The sequence below is a fragment of the Saccoglossus kowalevskii genome, chromosome 14 (genome assembly GCF_978046115.1).
Source record: "Saccoglossus kowalevskii chromosome 14, keSacKowa6.1, whole genome shotgun sequence".
NCBI lineage: Eukaryota > Metazoa > Hemichordata > Enteropneusta > Harrimaniidae > Saccoglossus > Saccoglossus kowalevskii.
The window spans coordinates 14,591,670-14,607,285 of NC_140654.1; the positions used below are offsets into that span (position 1 = coordinate 14,591,670).

The 15,616-nt window shown below is 34.3% G+C and overlaps 1 protein-coding gene across 3 annotated transcripts; it reads left to right on the forward strand.

Annotated features, from left to right (window-relative positions):
* The first annotated feature begins 898 nt into the window (after positions 1-898).
* LOC144343519 (apolipoprotein(a)-like) lies at positions 899-14,780 on the forward strand. Of its 3 annotated transcripts, XM_085507941.1 has the most exons (21): positions 899-923; positions 2,613-2,727; positions 2,827-3,090; positions 3,195-3,236; positions 3,351-3,614; positions 3,715-3,756; positions 3,871-4,134; positions 4,227-4,274; positions 5,318-5,431; positions 5,582-5,839; positions 6,638-6,721; positions 6,828-7,094; positions 7,584-7,685; positions 8,356-8,457; positions 8,707-8,835; positions 9,272-9,385; positions 10,531-10,653; positions 12,256-12,294; positions 12,949-13,002; positions 13,348-13,422; positions 13,596-14,780. In XM_085507941.1, exons 1-21 carry the CDS (start codon positions 912-914, stop codon positions 13,874-13,876), a joined length of 2,793 nt encoding a protein of 930 aa, XP_085364067.1. In that variant the 5' UTR covers positions 899-911; the 3' UTR covers positions 13,877-14,780. The 3 variants fall into 3 exon arrangements, with proteins under 3 accessions (XP_085364067.1, XP_085364068.1, XP_085364069.1); XM_085507942.1 differs by lacking the exon at positions 7,584-7,685; XM_085507943.1 differs by lacking the exons at positions 10,531-10,653; positions 12,256-12,294.
* The last annotated feature ends 836 nt before the right edge of the window (positions 14,781-15,616 follow it).

The window sequence follows — 15,616 nt, forward strand, 5'->3', positions numbered from 1 at the left end:
GCCGTTTTTTGAACATACAGTGGTCAGTGTATTGAAAAAATAATTTTATTTTTTAATCATCATTTTTGGTTACTAAAATACATCGGCGACATTTTAGTGAATTTTGGGTCAATTTGTTCAGCGGTATTTATCCAAACCAAAAGTAAATCGACAAGCAGTAGTGGCCGATCAGTGGTTGAATGATTCCATGCGACGCCATCTTTAGGTTTGACAAATTAGGGATTTCAAAATATTCACTTGGAATTTTAATGCGAGTTGCAAAGTGACATTGTTATATATCCTCTTTACCGCAGGATATATTAGTAAATTCCACATTGTATTAGAACACGAAAGAAGAAACACACCACTCTTTGTGTTAAGGTTTACCAAATACTCTTGTTGTTTTAGTTATAATATTTGACGGCCTTCTGAATGCAGTGTGAATTCAAAGCTATGTCCACATTTATATAGTGTATTATATAATCCTGATTGAATGGATACTGTTTGTGTAACTCCATACCACATATGAATGCGAAAGTAGTCGTACCAAACCGTAGAACTGTTTACAAGTTCAAAAGCACGAAACGAATGACTGACAACAGTCAACTGAACAATTCGAAATAAAACAGAACAACTGACGAGTACAAAACACGAAGTAATCAAATAAAAAATAAGACGATATATGGACGTCATAGTATACATAAAATTATGGAATAGACTGGTATTTGCTACTGACACAAAGCATAAAAATAACAATTTTTGGAACCGTTTAAAACATTTTCCTCTATTGTGAGAGACATCAGTTCAACACATGTAGTGTAAACTGAAATTTGAACTACTGGTGGTTGGGGTTCTAATTGTGATGTGTTTATAGTAATGACGTTGAATCTTTTTTTTTCATGATAGGTCATATGTGAAACAAGATCGTCATAATGGTACAATCAGTGAGTGTTGCACATACATCATATTTACATTAATGTGTTCTATTAGTAATGTTATTGGATGTAGGTAGGCGAGAGGTTAATGCGACATGACTGCAGTGTACAAAATTAAGAATACGTGGTAGTGATTTCCGTAGGAAAATGCTTAAATCACATGCTTATTTACGTATGAAAGATGTATTAATTTGAAACAGCTTGACATAAAGGACTTGTAATCACGGTTTAATAAGAGAATGTTCTAATTGATACAGTAACATTTGTAGATTAGTAAGCTTTCTTTAATTCATCTTGCAATTAACTCTATTTCCGGGCAATATAAGGAAATTTACATGAAAACAAGTTGGGGATCACCGGCACAATTTTCGATAAAATTATTTTTGTATTTTAGTTGATTGTGGCCATTTTGTCAGTATTATAGAGATCTGTCATGCCATGGCAGAAATGTTATGCCATAATTCAAATTGTAAAAAAATATATATTGCGAACGATGTAATTATAATTAATTATTAATTAATTATTTAATTATTTGTTTTTCAAAAGTTCAAAATGTGTCAAAAATGCAACATTTTTCAACATTCTTTTCTATAGAATTTAAATATTAGGAAAGTTTCTCACAAAGCTATTTCCTGGTGCCATGGGATAGTAACGCAATGATTGTACATAAAAAAATGAACATCGTCATGCGATTTATGCCCAACTTTTTCAGAAAATATGAATAGGTTTCTACCTTAAGAGATTTTGTAATTGACTATAGTCTACTGCATTATTGAGGTATCAATAGTGTAAAAACATTAGTGTATTATTACCTACCTTACCCGTTATTAAGCATGCAGCTATGATAATGTATTTGTTTCAGAAATCTGAGATGTAAAATAATTAATTGTAGTTTTATAGAACATTGATCTTTGAAACTGGGTCTTGACAATTGTATATGCACCAAAGTCATGGAGATATAGTCCAGTGAACTTTATAGACTAAGTTTCATAAACGTATCCAGGATCTTGTGACCAGTACTCAAAATCAACGGCTCGATGGGACGTATATGCCTAAAACGTTCCTTCGTATTTGACTATGGATAAACTGATTACAAAATTATACTATTTTGTCTATATTATACAATACTATATCTGATCTACAGTGTACACTTGTCTCCTAGACAGTGTCAAAACTTAATAATTTTACTGAAAGTGGATGCTAAGAGTATCGAGTATCGAACAACTAATTTATACAAGTCCCTTTGTTATGTTAATAGTATAATCGACTCTATAACACGGGAGACGGGCTTTTGTGACAGCATGAAATAATTCCAAAATGATTTAATAAACCAGAAAGCAATACATTCACAGATTTTACAAACATTGTTGAAAAGCTGTGAATATTGTGCATCTCCATTTGGACCATACATCAATAGAATGAATTGACCACGATTTTCGTATTAGCGTCCACTGCGTCAAAACAAAACATAAATAAAAAATCAACTATAAAGAAAGTGTGACTAAATTTCGCTTTTACTTCTATAATAAAACCAAATAGGATTTGTTTTCTTTTTCATCCATGTAGTGCATACATTTTGAGACCGCGTTTTTGATTGCGATGTTAGCGACTGTAAAATATGCATGATTTTATACATGCTGCTTGCAAGGTGTCATGACACCTATTTACTTAACAAATACATATTTTCACTTCCAATAGGAAAAAGCTTCTAATTTTGCTTTGGCAGCAATTTGTGCATTTGCTGTTGTACTAGCCATAGCTTTCCTGGTTGTGATTCTGGTGTTTGCATTGCGGGTCAAAGATCATCCTCTTGGTAAGTATATATAGATGAGTGTGAGTTGCATTTTGTATCATATTAACACCTCACATGTTATTCAAATATTTGATCTTACAAGCACTATCTGGATTTTAGATATAACTGAGTGTTATGAAGAGGCGGATGGAAGTGACTACCGCGGTGTAGTTAACATGACACGAAGTGGAGAAGACTGTGCTGAATGGACTGACCAAACACACCATCAGCATTCGCGAACGCCGGATAATTATCCAAATGCTGGTCTTGGAGACCACAACTACTGCCGAAACCCTGACGGCGATGTGCTTGTGTGGTGTTACACAAACAACCTTAATCGGCGATGGGACTACTGTGACATTGGAGATCCCCGCGAGGACTGTAGTAAGAATTGGATTTAAGAAATTATTCACTGTACTTACTTAATGACATAATTGTTGCGAATAAACTTTATTTTTACTTAATATTATCTAATATATTACTTCTAGGTGTAACAACAGTAGCCCCAACTTCACCTCAAGTTCCACCAGGTAAGTCATTCACATAACTCAACTTATTATAACAGATAAATTGCATAAAAAATCATATTTAAACTTCATATTTTGTTCATATATTTGATATTACAATGGATAATTGTGTTTCAGGTATAACTGAATGTTATGAAGAAATGGATGGAAGTGACTACCGTGGTGTAGTTAACATGACACAAAGAGGAGTAGACTGTTCTGAATGGACGGATCAAACACACCATCAGCATTCGCGAACGCCGGATAATTATCCAAATGCCGGTCTTGGAGACCACAACTACTGCCGAAATCCTGACGGTGATGTGCATGTGTGGTGTTACACGACCAACTTGACTATACGATGGGACTACTGTGACATTGGAGATCCCCGCGAGGACTGTAGTAAGAATTGGATTTAAGAAATTATTTACTGTACTTAATGATATAATTGTTGCGGCTAAACTTTATTTTTACTTAATATTATCCAATTTATTACTTCTAGGTGTAACAACAGTAGCCCCAACTTCACCTCAAGTTTCACCACGTAAGACATTCACATCACTCAACTTATTATAACAGATGAATTGCATAAAAAATCATATTTAAACTTTATATATTGTTCATATATTTGATATTACAAGGGATAATTGTATTTCAGGTATAACTGAATGTTATGAAGAAACGGATGGAAGTGACTACCGCGGTATAGTTAACATGACACAAAGAGGAGTAGACTGCTCTGAATGGACGGATCAAACATATCATTATCATTCGCGAACGCCGGATAATTATCCAAATGCCGGTCTTGGAGACCACAACTACTGTCGAAATCCTGACGGTGATGTGCATGTGTGGTGTTACACGACCAACCTTACTATACGATGGGACTACTGTGACATTGGAGATCCCCGTGACGATTGTAGTAAGAATAAGATTTAACAAATGGTTCAATGAACTTACTTGAATGTTGTGAATAAATTGTGTTTTACTTTATATTAACTATTTTACCTCCAGGTGTAACAACACTGGCCTCACTGACAAAACCTACTTCAGTTCAACTGGGTAAGTCATTTAAATGGTTTCAATTATTATGACAGATGTTTTTGTTTTTTGTCTTTTTTTTCTAAAATTAAGTACATAAAAATCAGATTGATCAACTTTTGTATGTATAACAGCGGAATAATACAGAAGGTTGTTTTATTGACTTTCCAACACCATAATCCATGAAGTGAATGTTATAAATAGACATCTCTGACCCCCAACCCTAATCACTCAGATACATCTATGGCCGGGTCTTACAGAAAGGTGTTACACCGCTGATTCGGGTATTCGGTAATCACAGTGAATGACTTACTAAATAGTGTCATATAGATATAAAAGCTAAGGGTAAACTATTATAGTACTTGCTCACAAAATGTATGTTTATGTTTGTATTGTAATCTAACTATCAATACCCAACTAACGATATACATTATACACATACCAAATCTGCATCAGCATATGTCAATACAACGGAACCTGGAACTGAAGAACCTGAATCCTTGACGACAATTTCACTATCACATACACATTAACACAAATCTAATTGGCACCTTCCTCTCAGGGACTGAACTATATTTAGTCATGGAAGGCATAAATCAAATGAGCTATCAAATTATATCAATCAATGTTTTTGTTTCTAAATGTATAGCTTGCCTGATAACCATTTGAAAACCAGATGTCTCGAAGACAGCATACAAAAACATTAGGCATAATTAACATTTCATTCACTGAAATACAAATAAAGAGCTAACATCGTGGTAGAAAACCAAGTCAGGACATACATAGTTTGGCAAACATTTAACAATTGCACATAGACACCGTAGTTGTTGCATCACACACTCTTTGTTCTGGGTATAATAAAAGAATACTTTCATTGACAAATCACAATAAATTCGATATATTGAACAGTACTGATAATTATATTATGTTTTTAATGTAAGAATTGTCATGTGTTACAACGCATGTTGTTTAGGCGTGGTAATGCATGACATACAGTATACTATATAATTCTTTGGTGTTAATCTTTACCAGTTGTTTATACTCATGCATTGTGCATTTTCCAGCAAAATGGCAGACAACAGAAAAACTAGTTACAAAACAGGAAACGGAAGGAACGAACGTTACAGCCAAGTTAACAACGGGAGCACCACTAACAACATTGCCTGGAATTATTCCCGGTGAGCTTAATTTGTAGGTGCATGGTGAATGCCTAATTCTTATCAAGTTTTCAGTGATTTAAAATGCTTGACAATTTGTTAGGTTGCCAATTTTTTTTATATACATGTTGCATAATCAAAAATAACATACTTTCATATTTGTGTTTTTAGATGAGTGCTATAAGGTACCAGATGCAAGTGACTACCGTGGAAAAAAGAGCACCACAATCCAAGGTGAAACTTGTCAACAATGGACGGAACAAACACCCCACAAGCACACTAGGACTCCGGAAAACTTCCCAGGCGCTGGTCTTGGTGACCACAACTATTGTCGAAACCCTGATGCAGATATACAAACGTGGTGCTATACCACAAATCCCGCCAAGCGTTGGGGATTATGTGATGTCGGGGACCCATATGAGAATTGTGGTATGTACATTGTTTTGTGTTTGCGGAAACCGTTGAATTGTAGGTAACAGGTTGGTAATGTTATTACCGAAGAATGAATACACGTCGTCCATATATATCTTTCATCGATATTTCTATATTTAGTTTTAGTTTCTATAATCAATGTTATATTCTGTTGAACAAGAGATTACAGTAGTAGAAAAGACTACAGAATTATAATTCATTCTTAGATATGTGTCTTGAAATTATATTTGAGAGACATCTTTTTCACCAAAAGAAATATGACAAATTAGATGATTTTTAATTTTACTGGGAAAAAGTCACGAAAAATACCTATCACCTTCCCTTATCTCAATTCAAGTCTGTAATACAACTACAATGTTGTTTTATTCTGTCTAAACTACTAAAGTAATAGTTTTGTAATAAACAACTAGTTTTAAAATGTGTGGTAAACGAATATGGTGAGCTTGAGGTACAATGCTGTAACACTGTTAGGAGAACTAAGATGGCAGCAATGGCACTTGTCATGTGCCAACCACACGAAAACTATTTGAATGCTACTCATAATGATATATTACATTACTTTCTGTATACTATTGGTTCAAACATCTTTCGTCTACTAATTTGATTACGAAATGTAATTTATTTACATATTACTCAAAGGAGACATGTACACTCAAGCTAAATTCTAAACATGTGTTCGGAAAACTGTTTATACGGTGACAAGTAACTATCCATTATTCGAACTGTTATCCACAAGGAAGATACCATGCAGCACTGGCACATGTTAAATTATACCGACATTATATGTAATTTCAGTTACTACAGAATATTTACCAACAACAACAGGAACAACACAAAGAACAAAACATACAACATCCGAGAATTACAAGACCACCGAAGGTAAGTTATTTAACGTTTAAATAAACATATAAATATATACAGACTACATACCTACACTTTGGTGCATTATTCATATCCACTATTTATCAATAAATATTCATTTCAGGTCCAACTTCAGAGTGTTACAGGGATGTACATGGTACTGACTACCGAGGAACATTAAGCGTAGCTGGTAGTGGCGACACGTGTCAAAAATGGACGTGGCAGACCCCTCATAGCCACACACGAACACCACAAAACTATCCAAATGCTGGTCTCGGTAATCACAATCACTGTCGGAACCCAGATGATAAAGTCGCTCCGTGGTGCTACACAGTGAATCCCAGTGTACGCTGGCGATACTGTCGTGTTGGTCGCCCAGGTGCAAATTGTGGTAAGCAGTGATACACAATAATAAATATGAAAACCACAAACTAAATCCACTAACCAATATACAAATAAAGCACAGGATTGTGTTATCATTGTATATTATGATAAAATTTCATCTGTCAGGCGAACTTGATCATGTTTTTTTATTGTAATTGTGTACACAAACAAAAACTGAACATTTAATTGAAATTCGCGGCCACGACAATCGACTCACCACAGCGGACCAACGCTACATACCTCGCTACCTTTTACAGCCTATTTGTTTGAGTGTGTGAATGAATATTCATGGTGACCTAAATTCATACTATGGGAAATGATGTGATTAATTATATAAGGTAAAAGTGTCTAATTAATACACTGACATGCACATTGACGAGCGATACGCGGCAAATAGCATAACAATAACATCATAGAAAACTGTTCTATATAAGTGTATGTTATAATTAACAACTGGTATCACTGTAAGACGATTCCAATACTTGTAAACTTTCAGTTACCACTACCGAGGCTTCTATTCCAACAGTTCATGGATTAACATCACTAGAACCAACAAGTTCTAAAATCACACCAATGTTGTACACCAATCCTCCGCAAGGTAATATCATAATTATGCTGAGAGTTGTATTTAGGTGGCACGTGCTAATCCCTAATTGGCGACAAGTGACACATAAACAAAGGAAGCAACAATTTAAACTATGTTAACTTTCACCGTAAATTTCGCGCATGTGTTTGCTAACCAATCATGACATCCTCTATATTGGCCAGATCTCAGAAACGCACACTCCAACACTTTCTGAATACAAACAAATGGAATTACCCAAAGCGAATGATTGCGTTTAAATTGTATATTATAATACCATTTTATCTGTTAGGCGAACTTGATAACGGTTTACATAATATTTGTATATGGAAACAAAAACTAAACATATAATTGGAATTCGCAGTCACGACAATCGACTCGCCACAGGGGACAAACGCAACATATCTCGCTACATTTCATAGTCTATTTGTTTGAGTGTGTGATGAATATTCATGTTGAATTGTTTCAACGTAACCAAACACATACTATGGAAAACAATGTGATCAATTATATTAGGTAAAATAGTACAATCAATACACTGACATGCGAATCGACGAGCGGCAATTAGCATAACAATAACGTCACTGTTCTATATAATTGTATATTATAATTAATAATTGGTATTACTATAAGGTGATATCAATACTTGTAATGACAATTTTGAATATTTCTCATGGACTTTTAGGTACCACGACCGAAGCTCCTATTCCAACAGTTCATGGGTTAACATCACTAGAACCAAAAAGTTCTAAAATCACACCAATGGTGTACACCAATCCTCCACAAGGTAATGTCCTGATATCCTAATTATATGAGGGTAGTATTTAAGTGGCACGTGTTCATCCCTAATTGGACAAGTGATACATAAACGAAGGAAGCAACAAGTCGAGAGCATATCGCCAAACGTTGATGGTGGAACCATTGTATAAGATATTGGCTTATATTTGGCAATGATTCATGATGATGAATGTACTGTCCTTCGTTCGTTTGTTTTTTTGTGCTGGTTAGGATGTTATTATTATTCTTAAAATTTCAGTTACAACCGATGAACCACATATGTCAACAACACAGGCACCAACAACTGAGAAAGCAATCGTATATACAACAATGAGAATGATGCCAACTGGCGTTGTCACCGATCAAAAACACACAACTGCTTCCAAAGGTATATAAATTAATATTATCATTAACACTGATATGAAAAAAAAAACTTTTCCTTTTCGACATTGCGAAGTTTTTTTTGTTCTGATGCAGCATTTTTACAGTTGTTCATACATGAGTTGTTGAACATTTTGTAATTTCATTCAGCATGTTTCAGTCATAATTCATGACAAATAAAATGCAAAGATATAGAGAATATAGAAAATTTTCTTTTTTCCATAATATTCTTGTTTATTCTTAATACAATTCTGATTTTTTTTTCAAAATCAGTTCTTTTTAGGTTGCGTTTAAAAAAAAAACCAAAGAATTTTACATTGTATTTATCATAACGTTAGTAGCTATACCTCATCTAACAAGTAATATTCTATAAATGATTACTAATTGCTGGCCAGTCGAGCATCGTTGTTGATAATATTATAATTTGTGATTTGTCAAACCAGAGAAAAGCACCACCCCACTTCCTGATTTTACAACTGACAAAATAAATATGCGTATCACTGAAGATTTGAGTACTAGTCCAGATGTCACTGATTTGAAATATACACCCTTGCCAGGTAAGTAATAATATGTGACTGCACATTAATTTAAAGCTGCCGTATATCACCATGTATAGGTGTAACCGATATAACCAAGGCAAGTCAGTAAGATACACCGTTTTTTATGTTTAGAATGTGTTTTATATGCTGCAAATATGTACGGCTAAGCAGTCACTGAAACGTCACATTCATTATCGCTGCGGCGCGATCTACGCCGCGAGCGTTTCGCGCCTGCCATACTTGTGACTTGTGAATGCAAATAGAAGGTGTGGTGCATTCGGGAAAAAATCATTGTAGTTATTTCTACGGCGTTCTGAAACAACAAGCGTTAAGAAGTTATTTTGCGGGAGAGAGGTCTGAGAGGTGTATGATTTTACTTGGTGAAAATACTGTATTTTTCTGCATAAAAACGAAATAACTTCACAATGTTGAAATTAGAAAGTCTTTGTCACAGTATTCTATGCGCCAAAATGTTGATCTCGTCAAGGGAGATGAAGCTAGTAGCTTAAAAGTAAAGTTCATAAATCAGTCATTCTACCAACATACTGTGGATATAACACCAGTCCTCTCGTCCTTCTACACAAAATATGGTTCAGTATTATTGTATATTTCGGAAGGGAGGGTCAGCGTGATTTACGAGGTTATTTTATGGTGAAATCAGAGGATGGAGTACTTTATTCATATTGGGAGCTAAGTGTGCAAGAATGACGACGATGGCGTGTCTGGTGGAATCATGTAATCGAGCTACAACATCAGACCCTGTGATAACTCTCCTGGTGATGAAGATGTTTGGTTTTAAAACAAACCTATTGATAAAATACATTTTCGAAAATATTGGCGTTCATGTCCTACCATGGCAACAGCCAAATACATGTTCGGTTGGCCAACCAGCCTACGGGCTTGTCATGGGTGTTAATCGTCATCGTATTAAAGGAAGCATCAGTAGCTACGTGTGGGATACATTAATTGAACAGAAACAGTGGCAGATACATTAGCTTTTGCAACGATTACATCAAGCTCAAGTAATACCATGCAATTTCCATTTTTATTCTACGTCATGTGACTGAGTCACCAATCCTCTTGACAATGATCAATGACGAGGAATCTACCTTCTACTCATTGTGTTGTGATTATGATAATTACACTTCTTGTTACACTTTCAGTTTCCACTGCAGAACCACATATACTGACAGCACACAGCCATACAACTAATAAAGCATCTGTATATACAACAACGGACATAATGACAACTGATATTGTCACTTCTGATGAATACACACCCCGAGGTATGTTTCAGGACATTCTGTCTGGTCTGATTCATACCAATATTCCTGTTACCAGTGATACTCTGAACTGCAACTTACGATTTATCGCCGGATATTTTCAAAGAGAAGATTAAGTTAGACTAAACTGTTCTAAATCTAAAACTACAGGACATCCTGTATATAGCAGAAACAGAAATACCACTGCACACAAAAAACATATCCGCTAACCAAAACATGGCCAAGAGGGTAATTATTAGAACTTACTAAAGGGTAATTGAGGCAATCTGTTTTAAATGGGCAAGAGGTCTCTTTTAAAATTTGCGAGAGCGAAGGGCACTTTGTTCTAAAATGAACAAGAGGTCTCTTTAAAATTTGCGAGGGCCAAGGGGTTCAGGAAGGAAAGATGTGTTGATTTCTTAGTAATGCATGATTTTCGCCCAAAGTTGGTGTCTCTCACATAACCGTAAATAAATAAAACAAGTGATCCCCTGTTAGGTATATCCCAAAATCATATACCTTGTTGATAATATAGATAAAGCCAAGACAGTAATAAAAGTTAAAAAAAAAGAACAAGAAAGATAGAAAGTCAAAGTAAATTTTCACTCGATGTTCAAACATAATATATACACACGAAAAGACATGTACGTTATAGATATAACAGATACATTTATGTTAACTTTATTAGCACTGGTTTGTTAAAACTTGAATAGCTTCATGAAATAGATAGTACATAGTTAGACTATCTTAGCTGAATACAAGGTATCAACGATGGCGTTCTACTTATCTGAAAGTTTCAGTGTTATGTTGGGAGTTGTTGCAACCAGTAATTACCAGTGATAGTTTTTACCATGATATACGATAAATACTTCTTGTTATGAACTTCTAGTGAACATCTTGGATATGCCGGCTATGAGTAGTCTAATAATTGTTCCATGTGTCTGGAATCTAGCCAGAGGTAATTTGTGAGTTGTCACGTGATCACAAACCATAAATTTGCAACTAATGAAATAGACATATATACATAAATTTAGTAAATTTCATACAAAAAGTCAATTTAAAATGAAAAAAACAATCAATTCAAGGTAAATATGTTTTGCAATTTCCTCATGATGATTTGTAGCATACATGTTTGAACAACAATTTATTTCAAGTACGTATTTACATGGTGTTGCATGGCCATACCCCGTTTTTTCTTTGTCGTTGGTAATTCCACATTTATTATTATGCAGATAAAACAGTATGAAAATTGCATGTACTAAACTCATGGCAAGTTAAGTATTTCGGAATGCAAATTTACTTTATATGTATTATTTATATTTATATCGAAATGAAAAAAAGCAAAGGTATGTGCATCCAATAATTCAATATCAATAGTCGTATAGGGTTTTCAAAAGAGTGCAACGGACGTATAAAACAACAATTTATATGAGACAACATAGATAGATCAATGCGTACAGTGACACATTAATCAATGTGCTCCACGAGAGCAATTTTCGGTTTCGGAGCATTTACAACAACTTGTGTACGAAATAATGATATTTTGTGTTGCGAAATAGTGCACATATATAGTGCCACTTGCTGGATTTATCTAGTAATTATTGTTCAATTGTTAATTTATTCCAGTTGTAACATCTACGCCTTATCCCGAACAAACATCAGAAGGTACATTATATGTATTCAATATTCAGAAATACATTGAATGTTGATATATTGTTCAAATTTAAATGCAACTTGTATGTTTTATACAAGCATTGCAATTGTTTGATTAAGTAATTCTGATTGCAATCCGTAGTTAATCAGACGGTATACAGTACGGTATACAACACAATGTTTAAATCCTGCTGTAAACTTAAATTGGCCAATTTTGTGTGGATTCTCATAACGTAATCAGGGGTGTGGAGAGAATCGTTGTCTTGCCGCAATCATAAAACTACACGAATAAATTTCAAAAATATGGGTGCAAAGTTACTCCACCACTCGTGTTTAATGTTTCATTTCGTTTAACCGCAGTCGCACGCAAGTGGAAGGTTTTAAATGGTCATCACTTTTGAATAGTGTATTTTGGCACTTAAAAAATAATTTCGTGCATAGGAATTACAGTTAAAATGACAATGTAATGAAAGAATAGCAATAAACCACCGCTACAAACAGGTATATCACTCGATATTGCCAACATACTCCATTATGTACTCGCCTATGCAGTTTCCTGTGATATACTCTTCTCAATTTAACCAACAATAACTGGCCATTTTTTTGTTTCAATGATAATGCCATGGAAAACTTATATTTGAATCAGTATTTTTTATAATATATCAGGGAGTGATCTAACAACTATTGATGAATATACTACACCGTATTATACCACTGAAGGTAAGCCCGACAGAAGTTATCCAATAAGTAATTTAATTTGTATGCATCCCCAATATTTGCATATGTGATGATTACACAGTTCGGCCAAAACTAGTCACTGATATGTAAACAATAAAGATTTTTTTTTATGAATATGTTCGTGGGAAAATCATATTGTGATATAGGGTATCATATCAGTAAAATAAAAGCATTATGTACATTACGAGTGTTTGTGCGCATTTTTCACAATTTTTATATAAATATGTCAAACAATATGTTTGTGTATATTGTCCACAGTTCATCAAACATCACATATAATATCCTGACAATGGAATAATGTTTTTATTTTATTAAATTTTCTGGAAGTACCATGCACTGCCGAATGTGGCGGAATATGTGAAACTGGTTGTGAATGTGAGGACTTCGATAACCTCGTATGCGGTAGGTTGTATTTGGGCTTACTTGGTATGTCGCAAAAATAGTTCTTCTGTGTATAAAATCAAGTTGCTATGCTATGAACAATATTTCTTGGAGACTTCCGTTCTTGATTCAAAAAAAATATTATAGGCTATTTTATATCTTGTTTCTTTTTTGTTTGTTTTTTTTTTGTTCAGTTTATCGATTAGTTGGATGTTATTACCATGACCATCCACATGCTATTGAATCACTTGAAGGAACTGACCACAGATTGGATGGTCCGCCACGTGAAAGGATAAACCCTGTCGGCAAATGTGCTGCGGTAGCGAGAGATAACGGTTACATGATGTTTGGAGTGTACATGGGTAGTTGTTTCGGTAGTTGCACGGCCTGTCAAACATACGATATATATACCGTTAAGCCATCGTGTTCTCACTCATTCAGAGTATTTATTTTCATGAATATATCATCTGAATAGGGTCACAACAGCGATATTCGTAGACAATGTTTTAAACGAGTAATATTCTAGAACTGTTAATGATTGTATAGTGTCTCCCGTAGAAAAGACATTTTCATAAACAATATACTAGTAGATTACTATTATACTATTACATTACGTTTACGAAGTTCGAACAAATTTCAAATAATGTATTACTGTGCATATTAATGCGCATTTGTGCTACGCACTATGTAAGAGAAATTCGCATTGACAAAAAATGCTAAAAAAATTATCACATCGAGAAACGGCTAAATTTTTTTTTTAATTATGATATGACATATCGAAATTATGTTTAAACAGTATGTATAAAGGTGGCGAGATATTCATGATGGTTTTAGTATAGTAAACAACAAAGTGTGGTGATATGTGCTTTTACGCACTGATAGAGTTCATGCTTCTCTGATTGATATTTCCAATGAAAAGAGCAATGAAAGATTATTAGAACGTAATTCAGGAAGTAATATAGACAGTTGTAGTAATTTTGTGTTGGACGAATAACTTGATAACGAGATAAACTTACTGCTAAAGTACCTCAGTCGTTCAGGAGTGCAGTCAATACGAGTCCTATGCATGTTGTGTTTGTACTGGCCAGACTGGTTTTCATTGCAACCAATTACAGTCAATCAATTGAGTTACGAAGACATATCAATATATATAAATAATTTATTCTATTCAAATGTGTGTAGATTAGAACTTTACATGCACATAGTTTAATACTGTAATATATTCATTTGCAGATGTAATGGGTAAAAGGGATGTGTCAAATAAGTGTTATAATAAAATGAAAACGGGGTAGCACACGTTGGCTATTTATTATGCAATCCAACATACTTGTTTAGTATTATAATTAGAATAAATGGTCACAATATTTGAGTATATTAAATACTTGCTTAAATAATTTTCGATTTATACAACGACAAAATGACACTGTTTCATTAACTTCTGTCAGTAGGAGTAATTGCACAAAGAGTTACTTGGACACACTTTGTGTGACTTTATAAACATCATTTAAATACGTCTGTTTTAAATTCGTCTTCAAGAGTGTACTCTGATGTCACACCCCCGTACTGGAACATATACCTTTACTATACTACACCAATTCCAAATAGCTCACTACAATACAATGCGGTCTGATTGACATATATATGCAAGCACATATAGAAGTTTAACATTAAAATTGTTATGAATAAGAAACATGGAACCATCAAAAGTGGTATTATAAACAGCCATTTAATTCATAGTGGGGTGAGCGGAGTAAGCTGGTGCTTACTTTTTATAACTGTATGACCACCAAGTTTGCCATTCACCATGACCATTATCATATTTGAGTGTTGTGACATATGTGGCAAATGTCCAACTGACTTGGATAATAAGATTGGCTAAATTTCAACTAAAAACCGGTATACCTGTATGTACGAAGCCAGTGAATTGTATTCAAGCAAAAGAAACTGCATCTACGTATATAAATACACATGGACAGAGAATATTCTTGGAGCCCTAAATGTGACAATTGCCCTACTGTCTGTGCTGATTTAGTGGGTTGAACCCACCTTAAATATGCCACACCAGCCACATAGCGCCCGGCGAGGAGCTGGTAGGTAGTCAAGAAAAACATTGACTGAAGCATTTAAATGGACTGAATTGTTGTCAATAAAAGCAAACATGATGGGAAAGTCAAAGACAAAGACAATGACAAAAAACACAAACAACACACAGGCA